Here is a 17,731-nt window from a genome sequence, read left to right on the forward strand (position 1 = left end):
GATACATTGATGTTTGCATTGACTGAATTTATATCCCATTGGGCTGCAGCACAATCTCCACATATGACTTTTTGCAATGGTCACAATATCAATTCAACAGTTGCTTTCAGGTTGCTAAACCCATTTGAACCTGGTGTTGTCAACCATAAACCTTTACTTTGGGGTGATTTGTTGTTTATAGATTAGGTTGCGCATTCCCATGTGAACTCATCCCAGGCAAAAATGTAACAGTTAGAACTATAGTACATGAGAGTTGTACTCTCATATACTATAGTTGGTAACAGGTCCTACTACAGTAGTCTGCAGAGAATTACTACAGGAAAGGAATGTTATTTTTGCATTGGTGGCTCATGATGCTGTGAATCCAGCTCAAATCCCCCATGCCACGTGTTGATTTATTCATTGTGTCAGCTTATATCATACTTTGTGGAAAAGTACATCGCTGTATCATATTGCCTTTTGTCCTACATGTAATTTACATATAACATCCACCATACATCTATCAATGTTAAAAATAAACTCTTGTCAGTTTTGTCAACAATGTGTGAGTATAAATATGCTCTCAGGCTTCTAATTAGTCAGAGGATGTCCTACAACCCTGTAACTAATTAATTACCAGATACAACAAAGGAAGGCTCTCCAGAAATCAACATGGATGTTTTATCACCATTTACGCTCCAGATGATTCTCCCTAATATGTGAGTAGATTCAAAGTTTGATAATGAGTTAAGAATTGCTAATTTCATTTGTTCATTCATGAACCTTCTGGTGATTCCCTTGTAAGAATGTTGATTGGATTATAGGGCAAAGTTACAACCCTAAAGTTGGGTGTAGACTCGGATGCAGGCATATCTGTCACCATGGCAGTGGTAGGTCAGTGCTGGTGAATCTCCATCTCCATCTCCATCTTTTTCTCTTTCTGATTGGATGATACAATATGATGTTTGGAGAGGTTCTCAGATTTAAGAGTCAAAACTTCAAGGATGGAATGTTCTGAGCTGATAATTCATCGTTCTTTCATTTATTTACTCTACATTTAAAACGATACTGATAAAATATTAATCGAAACAAATCATTGAATTTTACTGTTCATAAAGTTGTATTTTACTTCAATGAAGTTGAAAATAGGAAATACAAAGCATGCCTGCCTACCTGTCGCTGATGGATTGAATCGAAAGAGCATGTTGTACAGCAAACCTTCGCCAGTCACGGTTCCAGCAATTTTTGGTTCAAGCTCTTCATGGGTTCCAGGTTACATTCTCCAATCTGTCTCGTTCACCTCCTCTTGTGTCCCATGTACTGTATGAATGAATAAGATTAGTCGTGATTAAACAGGGGATTTCCTTTATATGTGTTCTCAGTATTTCTGTCTCTGTCTCTGTCTCTGTCTCTGTCTCTCTCTGTCTCTCTCTGTCTCTCTCTGTCTCTCTCTGTCTCTCTCTGTCTCTCTCTGTCTCTCTCTGTCTCTATCTGTCTCTATCTGTCTCTCTCTGTCTCTCTCTGTCTCTCTCTCTCTCTCTCTCTCTCTCTCTCTCTCTCTCTCTCTCTCTCTCTCTCTCTCTCTCTCTCTCTCTCTCTCTCTCTCTCTCTCTCTCTCTCTCTCTCTCTCTCTCTCTCATGCTCTCTCTCTCATGCTCTCTCTCATGCTCTCTCTCATGCTCTCTCTCATGCTCTCTCTCTCTCTCTCTCTCTCTCTCTCTCTCTCTCTCTCTCTCTCTCTCTCTCTCTCTCTCTCTCTCTCTCTCTCTCTCTCATGCTCTCTCTCATGCTCTCTCTCTCTCTCATGCTCTCTCTCTCTCTCCCATGCTCTCTCTCTCTCTCTCTCTCATGTTCTCTCTCTCTCTCTCATGCTCTCTCTTTTTTGTATACAGTCAAGGCTCATGGAAACGTGAGAACACTGAACAGATCAGGATGCACCACCAAAAAAATGAACAGTAGAGAGAAGGGGGAAACACCAACAGCAGGGTTGAAGGGCCAAATAGAGGGAGACGTGGACAAATAATGGGTGTGGGGAGGAATGAGGTGTAGTGGAAGACGCATGGGGTGGATGACATGGATAAAGAAGCGAACTCTCAGGAAGGAAAAACTGGAAATTTGGAAGGAGGTGGACTTGGGGGTGAAGGCTTGCATGGGGGTGATCTGAGATGGTGGTGATCAGCAAAGTCTTGAAAACCTGGAGGGAAGAATGAAATTAAAGAGACTGGGAAGTTGGTTCCACAGGTGGGAAAAACAAAAAAGAATGAGTGGAGGTGAGTGGTGATGCTGGGTTATAGGAGTTTCACCAGAAGGGGATTCATGGTGGACTGCATGTGCCCCGCAGAAACCTTGGGGGGGGGGACAAAGGACGGAAATAGCAGAGGGTGCAAGACCAGAAAGGAGGTGATAGAAGACAGACAGACCACCAACCTGTCTGCGATGGGAAAGAATATATGTATTGTTAATGAAAACGTGTACATGGTCATTTGGGGTAAACGACCTCGATTAAGTGCCAGTGAATATGTGACTTTCAACATGACATATGAATGCTAAATGAGGCCTTTTGCACATGTGCTGTGTGTGTGTTTACACTGACTCGGTTCGGCTCGCCAGGCACTTTTAACCTGCTGTTGCTCTCGAGAAGTATGTGATTCAAATAGTCTTTTAAACATAATTTTAAGAATTTAGACGAAAGGGTGGAAATTTCAAAATGGTTAACCAAAATTTTTCTGCCGCTGAATGCAAATCAGACTTACAGAAATAAAGGAATACAGTACAAGAAATATCCTTGATTGAGATGTGACGGGTTCGTATCATTTACTGTTAGTACATTCGAGCGTCGGCCATGAATGCAACACACACACACACACACACACACACACACACACACACACACACACACACACACACACACACGGAAGGATGGTTCAATATTAACCAACAGATGCAAAAAGTATAATTTCCTTTGCAACTCTGGAAGCAAACAAACAATATATTTATAGCAGCCACCAAAGCTCCTGTAAATCCCCCTCCCCCCACCTCCCAACATGATTAATAGTAAATAAACTTTCACTGTACATGCATTAGTCCCAGATATGTCCCTCTCATCTGTGTTCAGAAGAACCCAATCCAGATACACAGTCCATTCACTGGTCGTGATCGTCAGAGGCAGGAGGGTGGGGTGGTGGGAGGGGTTGTGTAGCACACGCCCTCCACTCCACTTCGACTGACTCACCTCGTCAGGAGTTTTCAATACGAACAGGTGTCCGTTCGGTGAGCTGATAAATGTTGTCCACGTCTATCTTTGTGCAGAGGCACGGCCCTTTCTATCAGGTACTTTTCGAAATCTTTCAGAAGCTCGGTGAGACATTCCCAGTAACAATCCTTATCCAGTACACATAATGCATTTAATTTCACCCCGATCTCTTCAGCTTCCTGGAAGTTTCTGCGCATGTGCGCACACCGATCATTTAAGGTTGGATTACATAATTTTTAAAGTGCTGTAATGGCTTCAAAAAACTGATAACGGGTAAATTTGGGAAGTGTACATTTAAGGTGTTAATATAAGATGAACGGCACGAGTTCGTCACATGGTCACATGAGGTTGAACCCAGTGCTGGATTAACCATTAGGCAGACAAGGCGTGGCCAGCTAGTTAGAAGGCAGGAAGGCGGGGTTTTTGCCTGCTCAGAAACGTTGTTGTTGTTGTTGTTGTTGTTGTTGGCGTGAAAATGTGGTTCTTTTATTTTCGGCTTTATAAATGCAAAAATGTGGGAAAAGGTCACGGCGGGCAATCACATTCTGGGAGAAACTAGCCTTAAACCCTTCCTAGTTAACACAGCACCACCACCCTGTGTGGTGACACATACCAATCTTAAGCTCACAGTTTTCTCTACTTAAGTTACATGCACTTAAGATGTCTCCTACCCATCCACGGACCATGCTACACTATACAATCCTACCTTTACTATGAAATTCCTTCCTCTACCCCACAAACATAACAATACATACAGCCTATAGGATGTTCAAAAAGAGATGTAACTGAGCTATGATATACAGTATGATACAGTATACCCATAGGTTGCATTGCTTTTTGAACATCCTGTATAGGTTAATTCTATGTTATGTGTGTTACAGTTCAGACTCGATTTTCAGGAATAAACTTGAAAATTTAGGGTTGTTATAGTACCTATCATGAACAATTTTGCATTCATTATAATCCTTATTGATTACTCTCCAAATGAATGTGGGAAAATTAGAGCTGTCTGCCAATAATTTTGTGAGCCGTTGTATTTCACTGTGGTACGTGTGTTACAATCAAACGATTAGCCTGTTTTCAAATATTTTACAAGTTGGTAAAGTTCTGTGAAGTGTGTCATTTACTCTTATAAATTACAATATTTTTAATTCCTTGGTAATCATTAAAGCTTATGAGCTGAAAAGATATCAACTGCTTAGAATATTAAATGCTTGAATCACTAAAATGTTGCGTTATGTGTGTAACAGAAATTTGTTTCGTGTGTTACGCGTCTGAATCTGGAAACTTTTCTTGGTTCTCTCTCAACTCACAATTGTCATTTAGCAAAGGAAACTTGATAAAACTATTCACTTGATCTTTTCATCCATGATGAAAAACTATGTGTATCATTCATGATGGTGAGGTTGCCAACAGCGGCTGTTTCCCCATTAAAAAAAAATTGATGAGTAAGGGTGCTAATGTAGTATTAGTGCAGCATTCAGATTAGTGCAGCATGTTCAAAACATGTTGAACCTTCAATTATAATTTAATATTCCAATGTCTCTGTTGCATCTGTTGGTGGCAGTGATGTAGTGATTGTCAGTGATATTGTCAGTGTCAGTGATCTGTTGGTGCCAGTGATACAGCATCTGTTGAGTGATTGTCAAATATGATGGCAAGAGTTTTCCAGGGGAAGTGGCCCGAATCATAGGTGAGGACACTGAAGTTACTGTTATGGAATCAGGATGTAGTGGTTTATGAAGGTGGCCAGTACCAACTGACATCCTTGACTAAAAGCCTCAGGACATGGTCAGCAAAACTGAACCTTCAGTTCCAGTATTAGTGTTGCAGGTGGACATGTTCACTATTAATTCAACACCAACATTCAAAATCGGCAATAACTTGTGCAACTGGTTAAGTGCAATGTTACTTGTGTTACACACAATACAGGCAACATCATTCAATAACATAAAGCTTTAGCAGACTTTCTTTTGGTACTTTTGGATGACGTAAGCATTCTTGCTTTAAAAACGAAACCACTTTGGAATTCCTTAAATTAACTTCATTTTATTAACAAAAAAAGAACTTTTTGATAATTTGTGTTCCATGTAATTGGATAAATTTATTTCTCGAAAATTTTGAAATTTGCATGACGTAAGTACACAAACAAGAGTTGTAATAATAAATTATCTCGTGTCAAGCATTTGTACACTGTACTTGACTTTCTGTGTGAAACAACTCTGTGATTTTAAGGCTACAGAAAGAAGCAAAGTTTTTTTTTTTTCACTGTTTTGTAATTTCGCATGTGTTGTATTCTCAAGTGGTATTTCATGGAAATTCCGGTTTGAAAAGTTTTTGATTATCTTATGTAAATTGAGCTTTGTCGAAGAAATAAGGAGCATCTTACACAAGGATAAACACGGAAATTAGAAGCAGGTGTAGGCCATTCAGCCCATCATGCCACTTCCAGGAAAAGCCGGATTTAAGTTTAACAGCCTCCGGGACATTCGAGTAGTTGAAGCCCCCACCCCCTCTTCCGCCACCAATCTTGAAATGTAGTGATTATAGAAAAAAATTAAAAAGACCATTGCTGTGTATAGATTTATAAACATTTCACTCCAACACTTTCATATTTTTAAAACTAGAAGGGCAATAGGTAGAGTGCATACCTCCGCCAAGTTGATTAGTTTACGTTTTGCATCCCACTGATAGGCCGGATCTGGATTCGGACCTGAAATAAATTTAAACAGCTTGTGATGATATATCTTGTCACCGAACCAACTCATCCACCAAGTTTCATCCGAATCCGTCCATAACTTTTTGAGTTATCGTGCTATATATCGTTTTAGCCCAATCACTCAATGGTGAAGAATCACTTTAAAAATTCTTGGATCTGGATGCGGATTTTGATCTTCACCAAAATTTAATCATTTCGTCATCGTCACATATCTCCACCAGATTTCGTCCGAATCCATCCACAACTGTTTGAGATATTTTGTTCACAAACAAACAAACAAGGGTGAAAACATAACCTCCGTCCACCTTCAGTGGGTGGAGGTAATTATCAGTTGGAGCTTAATAAAGTGATATCGAATTGATAATGTCATTTTGCAGAATGTTAACACAAATTTATCAAAAACTGGATGGAGAAAGTCGAATTTCCAGCATTACATAGCAGATGTGACCCCCATATACCACTTCCCTGGCTCTGCTACCTTTGGGTCAAAAAGGAGGAGGTGGAGATTGGGACCATACTCTGTGCAGAACGAGGTGCTGCTTATGCAGTCTCCTTGGCTATTGGTCACAATCCTGGACGGGTCGCCACTGCGACACAGTATACCAGCAAGCTAGTACTCATTTTGCAGACCTCGGAAGGATGGCAGGCCGAGTTAGCCCCACCTGGTATTAATTCAACAGCTGAGCGGGATTCGAACTCAGGACCCGAGGATCCAAAGCCCACCGACCTAACCATTAAGCCAACACCAGGCATGATCAACAAGGGAATAACTAATACTAGCTTTATAAATAAATAAATGTATCGTATGTTTTTGGTGGGCCCCCTGGAGTTTGAGTCCTGGATAAATGTCCCGTTGGTCCTTCCCTCGATCAGGCCCTGCTTCCAGGTACCGATGTAATTCTAATTTAAACTTATGTACTGTTTCTGCTGCCACCACCTTTCCAGGGAGACCATTCCAGGCACTAACTACTCTGAGTGAAAGTCCCCTGCCTTACGACAATCTTAACTCTCTTCTTCTTTACTCTCAGGCCATGGCCTCTGGTCCTATCAGCGTCTACTCTGTTGAATAATTCACATATATATATTGTTGTGGTTACCAGATTCGCAAACCACCATTCAGGTCCCTTAGGTGAGGTATCTCGGTAAGTGCATGTGTAGTTAGGCCCAAACCCGTTGTCTAGTGGGAATACATGTCATTTATACGTGCTGCGACTCTTCAGGATAGCCGTTTTTCTTTTACTATCTTTATTTTGGACCAATCGCCACCATCACAACCACAACAACAACCACCAACCACAACGCCGCTTCACCACAACCGCCACGACCTTTACCGTCACAACTCGCCACCATCGCATCACCGTCATCTCGCGCCACTCATGGGCACCGATGCTGGACTCGTGTAGGGCGCACGTTGAACAGCGTGTACAAAATCACGGATTTTCTGCTTCAAAAACGGATCGAAAACGACACACGCCCACTTTTTGCCGTCCAATCGGTGAGCGAGGGGCGAATTGGCCCCGCCCCCAGGGCGATCGATATATGCAAATTTGTGGATCAAAAAGCCTTCACGCCCACTTTTTCTCGGGCCAATGGGGAGCGAGGTGAAAGGTCAAAGGGAGGGGTAAAAGGCGAAGTTACGGGGGATAAAAGGACGGTGTTCGTCAGTCAAAGGAGTGGTAAAAGTCGGAACGAAGGAGTCGTAAAAGTCGGAGCGAAAGAGTCAGCAGAACGAGAACGAGGGGTCGGAGAGTAGTAAAGGTCGGAACGAGGCGAAGGAGTCGGAACAGAGAGTCAAGACTTCGCGGGCGGTGGAGCTGCTCGTCGTGTGCGTTAAAAGTCGGAACGGAGGGGACGAGCTGTGGAGAGGCGGCGAGGGCGGACGAGGGGGTGCTCGCGTCGTGCAGGGAGCTGCACCCCTGGGAGGCCGACAGCGCGACCTGGCCGAGGTGGAGACGCTCGTCGCATATAATAAAGATCCTCTATGCCCCGAGCATCAGCAACCCCCTCCTGTTTCCCCCCGCGCTGAGATAGTGCGACCAAGGGGGCCCCGTTCCCACCCCCTGCCAGGCACTGTCCACGAGGCCCGCGGGTTGCGGGGCCATCGCCGCTCCGCGTCTCATCACCAGACGGGTAGGCCCGACCAGGTCTCGGCCCCAGGCCTACCTCATTCTTGAGGGTATTTCTTTTCCTTGGTTTTGGGTATGTGTTGTCGGCGCCGTCTGTGAAGTAGAATTGTATAAGTGTTGCCGTGTGCTCGGTAGTCGGTATTAGCTCTGCACTGTGTTTTCACTTTTATGTTTGCTTTTTGTGTAAATGGAATTGTGTTTTCTTTTTTGTGTGCATTTGGTGGAATTGTATTTGTGTGCTTCCCGTGTGCCGAGAATAAACGTGCTTTATTGTTGAACTGTTCTCCCGCTTCGCTTCGTCTTTTCCCCATTGAACCCTCATCTTGCTTCACGTAAAGGGTTGGTAGTGGGCTGAATACGCCCGATAATTAATCGAACCGTCGAGGTCGACGATAACACCGCTCGGTTATTCTGATAGTACGGAACGGGTCGCTTAAGTGGCCCGTGTCCGAAGTCGACCTGCGGCGAGGTGCGATCGCCCGGTCTACCCTCCGCGTGGGTACTTAGGTAGTTCGAATTTGGCGAGCAACCCTATCCCACGCGGGGGCTGATTGGCTCGATCGCGGTGAGACCGAAAGGTCCACCCGTGACTGGTTCCCGGCGTTAGTCCGAGAGGGTCACGACTGGATTGTCCGTCCGGTGGGCGACGTGCCGCGATTCGAGTTACGTGGCCGTTCGCACGCCGGCGGGCGCGAAGACCGCAACACTGGTGTCAGGTCGTGCGATACAAATCCATCGCCCTCCTCGCGGCACTGGTATCGGAGAACAGGAAAACGGGCTCTCCTGTCTCCGGCTAAATTCACGGGAATCGGTCCAGGGGTGAGAGAAGCGACCCCCGATTCCCTCCAAATTACGAGCGAGCAAATTAACCCTTCACGAGAAGCAAGATGGCGTCTCAAGGCGAGCGGGAGCCGGGGGTATTAGAAATGTATATGTGTAGTAATGTAGAATCCATGGTCCAGGATGGAATCCCCGAGCAGGAAATGTTGATTGTGCAGGAACACGGACTCGCCCAACTGAACCCAGGGCCCGAGGTGGGTGCGGCAGCGGCCGCGGTGTATGACACCCCCCCCCCCTCTCCACCAAGACCCTTCCCCAACCCTTGCCGAAACGGCTCAGCTGAGTGCATCCAACATGGCCCAGCTATGCGCCATGCTGGCGGCAATGAACGAAAAGATGGATGCGAATACACAAAAAATGGATGCAAACACAAATGAAATGAAAAACGAAATGAAAGGCATGAACGAGAAGATGGATACAAATACAAATGAAATGAAAAACGAAATGAACAAGCAAATAAACGGAATGGAAGCAAACATGAAGGAAGAAATGAAAGAGCTACGGGGTGAGACGCAGAACATGGGCCGAAGCCTGCAGGCGGGCATGAAGGCCGTGAGCAGGGAACTTAAAATGGCGACTCCACGTGTCGGAACAAACGAGCTGGAAGGGGGTGCAACGGCTGACGGGCCCGCGGTGGAGGCGGGTGAAAAAATAATTCGTGGAACGTGTTGGGCGAGGGTCGTGACGATGACCGAAAGGGAAAAATTAAATGGGGAGACCAAAACGTGTGAGACGAGACACGAGGTGACGACAACGGAAATAATAGTTGAGACGAGGGAGGTAAAGGGTGAAGAGTTGGCAGAGACACGGGAGATGGGAACGATAGAGGGAAGACTACACGATGAAGACGGGGTAAGTGACGCGCACGCACACACGGAGGTAGTGGAGGACAATGGGGGTGAGCTCGCGGAGCGTGTAGGGACCCGGTGTGAGCAGCTGGATGGCCTCCTCCAGGAACGAGGTGAGGGAGTCTGCCCCCTTGAGGCGAGTCACGACCAGGTGAGTTCGGTCGTGTTTTGCGAGGTTGAGGGGACGGGTGCTGTGGACGGGTGCACGGAGAGCTTGGGGGGTATAGAGGCCCCGGAGACCCTTGTGGGGACACGAATCCCCAGTATGGTTGTCCCTGTGTGTGTGGTGCAAGGTGTGAGTGCGTCCCCGTGTGTGGAAGCGACCCCGTGTGTGATTGGTGTGGTGGCGATGGTGCCGGAGTACGTGCTTCCCAGCACGCCGTGTGTGGATGAGGCACCGTGTGTGGAAGAGGCCGTGTGTGTGAGTGAAACGGCCAGTGTGGATGAGGCACCGCGGGTTAGTGCCCCCGCGTGTGTGGGTGAGGAACCGTGTGTGGATGAGGCACGGAGTGTGAGTGAGGCACCGCGGGTTAGTGCCCCCGCGTGTGTGGGTGAGGCACCGTGTGTGGAAGAGACCGCGTGTGTGAGTGTCGCCGTGTGTATGAGTGAGGTACCGCGGGTGAGTGCCCCCGCGTGTGTGGATGAGGCACGGTGTGAGAGTAGTGAGGCACGCGTGAGTGAACGGCCGTGTGCAAGGTCGCTGTGTGCCAGGGAGACCGTGTGTGTGAGAGAGCGGTATGAGAGGGAGATGTCGGTTGGCATGCGGGAGCACGCAGCCGCGTCTCCCCGTGTGAATGTGATGGAGTGGACTGTGTGCGTCGTAACACGCAGGTGTGCGTGGGTTGAATGGCGACGACGAAGGCGACAGAAGAAAGAAAGCCGAGTAGCGGCTGTAGTTGTTTCGAGGACCGTGCCGGGTTCACCCAGCAGTGAGCACGCGGTTCGTGCTGTGCAACGCACGAGACCACCACGTGCTCGCTTGCGAGAGTGAAGTCCCGGTCCGGAAACGCACGCGGTGGATTTGCCGATCCCGCGGACGGACAAAGTTTAGGCAGGATAACGGATTTGGACCGGACGGGTTCTCCACGCGATCGTGTGTGTTAAGCTCCAACGGGCAAAGCACATGTGTTCGCGTGGGGAACCCCTCGAGACGTGTGGCTTGTGTTTTTTTTTATGCGCACGGTGACGTCATGGCTGCACGTGGGGTTGGAATCCGGCAGGAGGGGTATCTCTGCCGGATGGTCCCGTCCAAGGAGGGACGAGGAACACGTGCAGCTGCATGACGTCACGGCCAGGTGCAAAGTGCGCGAGCTCTGAGTTGCCGCGCAGGTGCTGCGCATGAAAAAAAAAAAGCAAGCCTCACTTTCGGGTGTACAGGATTCCTGGGCAAGGGGTGAAAGACCCCCTTACCTGGGCACAGGATGGAAACTAGTTAGGGGGAAGGGTTAGCTTAGTTAGACCGACTTCATGGGGCAGGGGTAAGTCCTCATGGAGTCCGTGGAATGGATTAGGTAGAGGGATTGTAGCCAGATTTAGGTGGGGAAATAAAATGAGTTATTTGGGACATTTGAGGACAGTGACAAACTTGAGGATGTGTAGAGGGGACGTAGCTTAGCTACGTAGTGTTAAATGGAACGTGCTGTAGTTTAAGGGACGACGTGGGAGCACGAGTTAGTTAGGGGATGTAGTTAGAAGGATGGCAGAGTTCAGCGGTGTGTGTGTTGAAGAGTAGGAGAGTTGTGAGGTGAGTACATGGTGAGTGAGTGAGGCCAGCGGGTCTGTGTGTATGGAGTGAATGGGGAATGCATGGTGCGATGAGTGATTGGGGGGAGGAGTGACTCCCGCCCAAGGGACCCCCGGGGTCAGTGTAGAGTGAGTTAGCTGGGTTAGTCAAATTGAAAAATGGAGGTCGTTTTGTTGTTGGTGGGAAAGTAGGCTCGAGACCCATTTGGAGGGGTGCAGGAGCCCTGTTGACGGGCTTGGGAGCGTGGCTGCGAAAGGTGAGTATCGCTGAGTGGGTACCCCGGGCACCAGGCTAGTCGGCCGCGGTAGGCCAAGGGCCCATGGGGGGCCGGGATAGAGTAGTGGGCACGGGTGCGCCTGCTTGGTGCGGGGGCCCGGGGGCCATTAGCCGCGTGGGCAGTGCGCTGGGCACGGGTGACCCTCGGAAAGGGGCCCGGGAGGCCGGCCTGCCACGTGTGCGTTTCAGGGGAGGTGCCATGGGGGCACTCCCGGTGTTAGGGAGCTGGTAGGCTCGGAGGCAGTGTAGTGCCCGGGGGTGCCATAGCGGGAGATTCGGCAGAGGGTCGTGCCTGCCAAAGGGAGCCACGTGTCCCAGCCAGGAGACCGTGTGAGGGCACGGAGAGAAAATTGGGGGGCGAGGCCCGAAATTGTGAGGACACCAACACAGGCGACGGGAATCTGGGTTGTTAGAACCAATAGTTTAAGCGAGAGGCGCTTGTTGAAAGCCCCGGGGTAGTTTAACAGTTAAATGGTTAGGGTAGATTAGGAGATGTACCCCTCCGCACCATCCATCCCCTCGCTGTCGTTGTGGGCCGCTGGACCCACTTGGTGTTAAGATCGCCGAACTCTGGGGAGGCCATTCTGAGGCTTCGTTGGGCCTCGACACAGGACGCTAGCTCTCCCTTGTTCCCCTCCGGGAAGGGAACGTAGGGGTTGGGAGTAGGCTAGGTGACAGGATAGGTTAGCCGAACAAAGACGATAAAGGGGGTTAGGGGACGATTTATAGTGGGGAAGTAAGAATAAAAACAACAAAAAAAAATAAGTTGGGGCTAAATTGGGGTTTGACAAATTAAGGGAGTGGGTATGTACAGTGACAGGCAAAGGCGATAGGTTGGGAGGGAGACAGGTAGGTAGGTCCGAGCCCGCCTTCCAAGTGGCCAGCACCACCGCACTCCCTCCACCAACTTCCACTGACGGCAAAAGCTGGCCAGCTTCATCGGCAGCTGTTGTTTTGCTGCAAGGCCTGTGCCATCGGCTGGCCGTGTTTGCTTCAAGGTCTGTGCCGGCCAGTTCATCTGCCGGCTGAGTTTGCCTGCAGCGGCCTTCTTCTGCGGGCTGTGTTGCCTGCACCTTTTCCATGCCATGCCCACTGCCCATGTTCACCAGCCCCGTTCAATTTTGCTTTGCCCCCCCCCTGTTCATTTCCATGTGCGCCAGGATCAGAAAGCAACAGTTTGCAAGCTGCAAGAACTGCCCTGTTGGCAGCTACAACACGGGCCTGCAGTGGCGGCCCGTGCACCGTGTTTGTGTCCATGCATCCATTCGTTGTGTTCATTGCGTGTGCCACTTGAGCTGGCACGGAGACTGCGTTTGTGCAGCCCATGCACCGTTGTGGTTCACTGCGTTCAGTTCAAAAGGGAAGGCCTTGGACTGCGTGTGAGCAGCCAGCCACGTTCCCTGTCACCTGCATTGTTGAGCCAGAGACTGCATGTGGGCAGCCTGGCTCCCTGCTAACTGCTTTCTTTTGCAGAGTTCAATGATCCTGGGCCATGGTTTAGTGTAAGATTTGTAAGTTAAGGTTAAGATGTACTGTACATATGAGTGCGCCCCCGGCATGTCTGTCTAGCGCCGGCAATTTTATTTAAGTCGTCCGTGTGAGTGAGTTTGTTTAGGTAGTTACGCAGCCCTCAGGTTATTTATTTTGGGGACACGAATACCATGAATGTCGCACTCAGGGATCCGTAGGTAAAATGTACTAGGGGAAAACTACACATGATGGCACACGAAAATTTGACGACTCGGGACGAGTCTGTAAAAAGGGAAGGGGTAGTGTTGTGGTTACCAGATTCGCAAACCACCATTCAGGTCCCTTAGGTGAGGTATCTCGGTAAGTGCATGTGTAGTTAGGCCCAAACCCGTTGTCTAGTGGGAATACATGTCATTTATACGTGCTGCGACTCTTCAGGATAGCCGTTTTTCTTTTACTATCTTTATTTTGGACCAATCGCCACCATCACAACCACAACAACAACCACCAACCACAACGCCGCTTCACCACAACCGCCACGACCTTTACCGTCACAACTCGCCACCATCGCATCACCGTCATCTCGCGCCACTCATGGGCACCGATGCTGGACTCGTGTAGGGCGCACGTTGAACAGCGTGTACAAAATCACGGATTTTCTGCTTCAAAAACGGATCGAAAACGACACACGCCCACTTTTTGCCGTCCAATCGGTGAGCGAGGGGCGAATTGGCCCCGCCCCCAGGGCGATCGATATATGCAAATTTGTGGATCAAAAAGCCTTCACGCCCACTTTTTCTCGGGCCAATGGGGAGCGAGGTGAAAGGTCAAAGGGAGGGGGTAAAAGGCGAAGTTACGGGGGGATAAAAGGACGGTGTTCGTCAGTCAAAGGAGTGGTAAAAGTCGGAACGAAGGAGTCGTAAAAGTCGGAGCGAAAGAGTCAGCAGAACGAGAACGAGGGGTCGGAGAGTAGTAAAGGTCGGAACGAGGCGAAGGAGTCGGAACAGAGAGTCAAGACTTCGCGGGCGGTGGAGCTGCTCGTCGTGTGCGTTAAAAGTCGGAACGGAGGGGACGAGCTGTGGAGAGGCGGCGAGGGCGGACGAGGGGGTGCTCGCGTCGTGCAGGGAGCTGCACCCCTGGGAGGCCGACAGCGCGACCTGGCCGAGGTGGAGACGCTCGTCGCATATAATAAAGATCCTCTATGCCCCGAGCATCAGCAACCCCCTCCTGTTTCCCCCCGCGCTGAGATAGTGCGACCAAGGGGGCCCCGTTCCCACCCCCTGCCAGGCACTGTCCACGAGGCCCGCGGGTTGCGGGGCCATCGCCGCTCCGCGTCTCATCACCAGACGGGTAGGCCCGACCAGGTCTCGGCCCCAGGCCTACCTCATTCTTGAGGGTATTTCTTTTCCTTGGTTTTGGGTATGTGTTGTCGGCGCCGTCTGTGAAGTAGAATTGTATAAGTGTTGCCGTGTGCTCGGTAGTCGGTATTAGCTCTGCACTGTGTTTTCACTTTTATGTTTGCTTTTTGTGTAAATGGAATTGTGTTTTCTTTTTGTGTGCATTTGGTGGAATTGTATTTGTGTGCTTCCCGTGTGCCGAGAATAAACGTGCTTTATTGTTGAACTGTTCTCCCGCTTCGCTTCGTCTTTTCCCCATTGAACCCCCATCTTGCTTCACGTAAAGGGTTGGTAGTGGGCTGAATACGCCCGATAATTAATCGAACCGTCGAGGTCGACGATAACACCGCTCGGTTATTCTGATAGTACGGAACGGGTCGCTTAAGTGGCCCGTGTCCGAAGTCGACCTGCGGCGAGGTGCGATCGCCCGGTCTACCCTCCGCGTGGGTACTTAGGTAGTTCGAATTTGGCGAGCAACCCTATCCCACGCGGGGGCTGATTGGCTCGATCGCGGTGAGACCGAAAGGTCCACCCGTGACTGGTTCCCGGCGTTAGTCCGAGAGGGTCACGACTGGATTGTCCGTCCGGTGGGCGACGTGCCGCGATTCGAGTTACGTGGCCGTTCGCACGCCGGCGGGCGCGAAGACCGCAACAATATATATATATATATATATATATATATATATATATATATATATATATATATATATATATATATATATATATATATATATATATATATATATATAGTACACCCTTCATTAACTTAAACATCTCCATCATCTCATTCCAATATGAGGAAAAAAATTTTTTTGGAATGCTGGGATGAGTTTACATGGAATGGCCCCGACATATTAATGTAAATGAAGACAGGAATCTTAAAGCCAAAGGACGAACGGAGTCAACATGCCAAGGCAGAAGCACGAAATAAAGTTTGCAACCCGAACCAGGGTAATCCCGTCCTTGTAGTCAGTGGAAGCTGATGAACATGATGTGCGTCAGTGGAAGCTGTTCGTTTGCATCTCCACGATCTGTGTCGAGACGAGAAATCGATGATTTGGTCTCTGACATTACTCCAGGTTTAAGCATCGTCGTAGTTTGGAAAATAGTTCGTGATAAAGATGAGTATAGAATTAAGTACGTGAGAAGAAGTGACGTCAGATTTTAAAAAAAGAAAAGAAAAAAAAAACCTTGAATGACGTCACGGCGTACGGCGGATGAAGCGGCGAACGTGACGTGCGGTGATGCTCCGCGCATGCGCAGTGCAAGTCGGGCCGCGGCTGGACGGAGACGGACTCGGGGGTGAGGGGAGCGAGCGTGCAAAGCGGCGGCCAAAGGAGGAGTGCGAGAAAATTATTGGGGAACGTGTGAGAGCCGAGGAGGTGGAATGAGCGACGAACCTGTTTGAACCCGAGGCTTCTGCTTCGCTGCTTCATACAGCTGCACCTTGGGCGGGGAAAAGGAAGGAGAGGGTTGGGTTCTCACGGGGGGGTTGGTGGGGGTGGAAGGGGACCAGGCCCCAAAAAACCTGAAGGGATAGATCGAGTAAGATTAGAAACCGGGTTAGGGGTTAGGGTGAGGGTGAAGGATAAATAACGTGAGGTGAGGGTAACGCAGCTCGGTGGGTGATAGGGTAAAGGTGAAAGACGTAGAGGTAGGTAGGTATAGGGGAGGGGGGATGGAGAGGGGGTGGAGAGGTTAGAGAAAAGACGAGGGGTGAGCATAGTGCAACCATCGGTTGGGAATTGAGAGTCGAAGGACAAGAGGCGAATGAAAAGGTAAAGATATGGCAGACGAAGATGTTCTCTTTGAAGACGTCTACGAGCTTTGCGAGATTATCGGAAAGTAAGTTATCACTTCATCCTCTTCCCACTTTTCGGCTCACCTTCACTCACTCTCCCCCAGCATGAAATCCCAATTATGACTTTGTGCAACCCTCACCCTCACCCCAACCCTCACCCCAACCCTCACCCCAACCCTCACCCCAACTCTAACTCAAACCCTCACCCAAACCCTCACCCAAACCCTCACCCAAACCCTCACCCAAACCCTCACCCAAACCCTCACCCGAACCCTCACCCGAACCCTCACCCGAACCCTCACCCCAACCCTACCCATACCCTCACCCCAACCCTCACCCCAACCCTCACCCCAACCCCAATCCCAACCCTCACCCGAACCCAAACCCTAACCCTCACCCCAACCCTCACCCCAACTCTCACCCCAACCCTCACCCTAATCCTCACCACAACCCGAACCCCAATCCCAACCCTAACCCTAACCCTAACCCCAACCCCAACCCTCACCCTAACCCGAACCCCAATCCCAACCCTCACCCCAACCCAAACCCCCCTTTCGCCCCCGACATATTTTCAACATTTAAATTGATCGTTCAACTGAAATGTGCTTCTTCTCTTAGTCACCTGAATGTGGTCCATTCATCCTCATCCCTACTGATCCCTCCCTAATGATGCGTTTTCCTATCACTGCAAGGCTCCCTGTGTCCTTGAATGGTCTGAATACATTATACCACTGTATGTATGTATATATAGTACTGGATTGAATTCATGGCTTTGACTCCAGATACCTGATGTAATTATTTAATATAATTCTATCGATGTTCATCTGTGTACCATCTTCGATACATTGTTATAACACTCAATTTGGTGATGAGCTGGGCTTTGTCTCATTTTCTTCTGAATGTTTCACATTAAAGTTTCACAAAAACTTTAAAAACTATGACTGACGTGACTGTTTGATAAATTAATTTTATTATTGAATAGCCATGTCGACAATAAGATGACCATGGCTATTTTATGATAAAACAAAAATAGCTGATTGCCTTGCTACCGATGTCCCATATAGTTCATGAAATGAGAGAAATGGTAAATATGATTGCTTGTTGTCTATTTTGCTTCTTTGCAGTCCCTTCAAGTACCCTATCCTCCATACTTTTATCATCCGAGGGCGATACCATTTCTCAAGTGCTCTTGCCATGCCCTACGTTGCATGCCCTCCCCTGCGTCACGTGCCCTCGCCGGCGTCCATCCCGCCGGGCGTGCCCTTGAAGGCGTCCGTC

At 48.7% G+C, this 17,731-nt stretch overlaps 1 protein-coding gene and 1 long non-coding RNA gene across 6 annotated transcripts in view; one reads left to right on the top strand and one right to left on the bottom strand.

The window, feature by feature from the left end:
• Positions 1–329: 329 nt before the first annotated feature.
• Positions 330–16,192, bottom strand: LOC147017794 (uncharacterized). 3 transcript variants are annotated; one of them, XR_015062147.1, is made up of 3 exons: positions 16,053–16,192; positions 1,153–1,299; positions 330–919 (listed from the first exon to the last, which is right to left on the bottom strand). It is a non-coding gene; the product is annotated as an uncharacterized LOC147017794 (long non-coding RNA). The 3 variants fall into 3 exon arrangements; XR_015062145.1 differs by lacking the exon at positions 16,053–16,192 and adding an exon at positions 15,843–15,962; XR_015062146.1 differs by lacking the exon at positions 16,053–16,192 and adding an exon at positions 15,600–15,773.
• A 69-nt stretch (positions 16,193–16,261) lies between these two features.
• CASK (calcium/calmodulin dependent serine protein kinase) overlaps positions 16,262–17,731 on the top strand; it is a 328,238-nt gene continuing 326,768 nt past the window's right edge. For all 3 annotated transcript variants that reach the window (XM_085896794.1, XM_085896793.1, XM_085896792.1), the window contains exon 1: positions 16,262–16,497. In XM_085896794.1, the coding sequence (XP_085752920.1) occupies positions 16,439–16,497 (59 nt within the window). In that variant the 5' untranslated portion in view covers positions 16,262–16,438. The remainder of the gene's footprint in view (positions 16,498–17,731) is intronic.

Source organism: Eptatretus burgeri, chromosome 10 (genome assembly GCF_056783735.1).
Source record: "Eptatretus burgeri isolate ZD-2024b chromosome 10, Ebu_testis_v1, whole genome shotgun sequence".
In the NCBI taxonomy this organism is placed as follows: domain Eukaryota; kingdom Metazoa; phylum Chordata; class Myxini; order Myxiniformes; family Myxinidae; genus Eptatretus; species Eptatretus burgeri.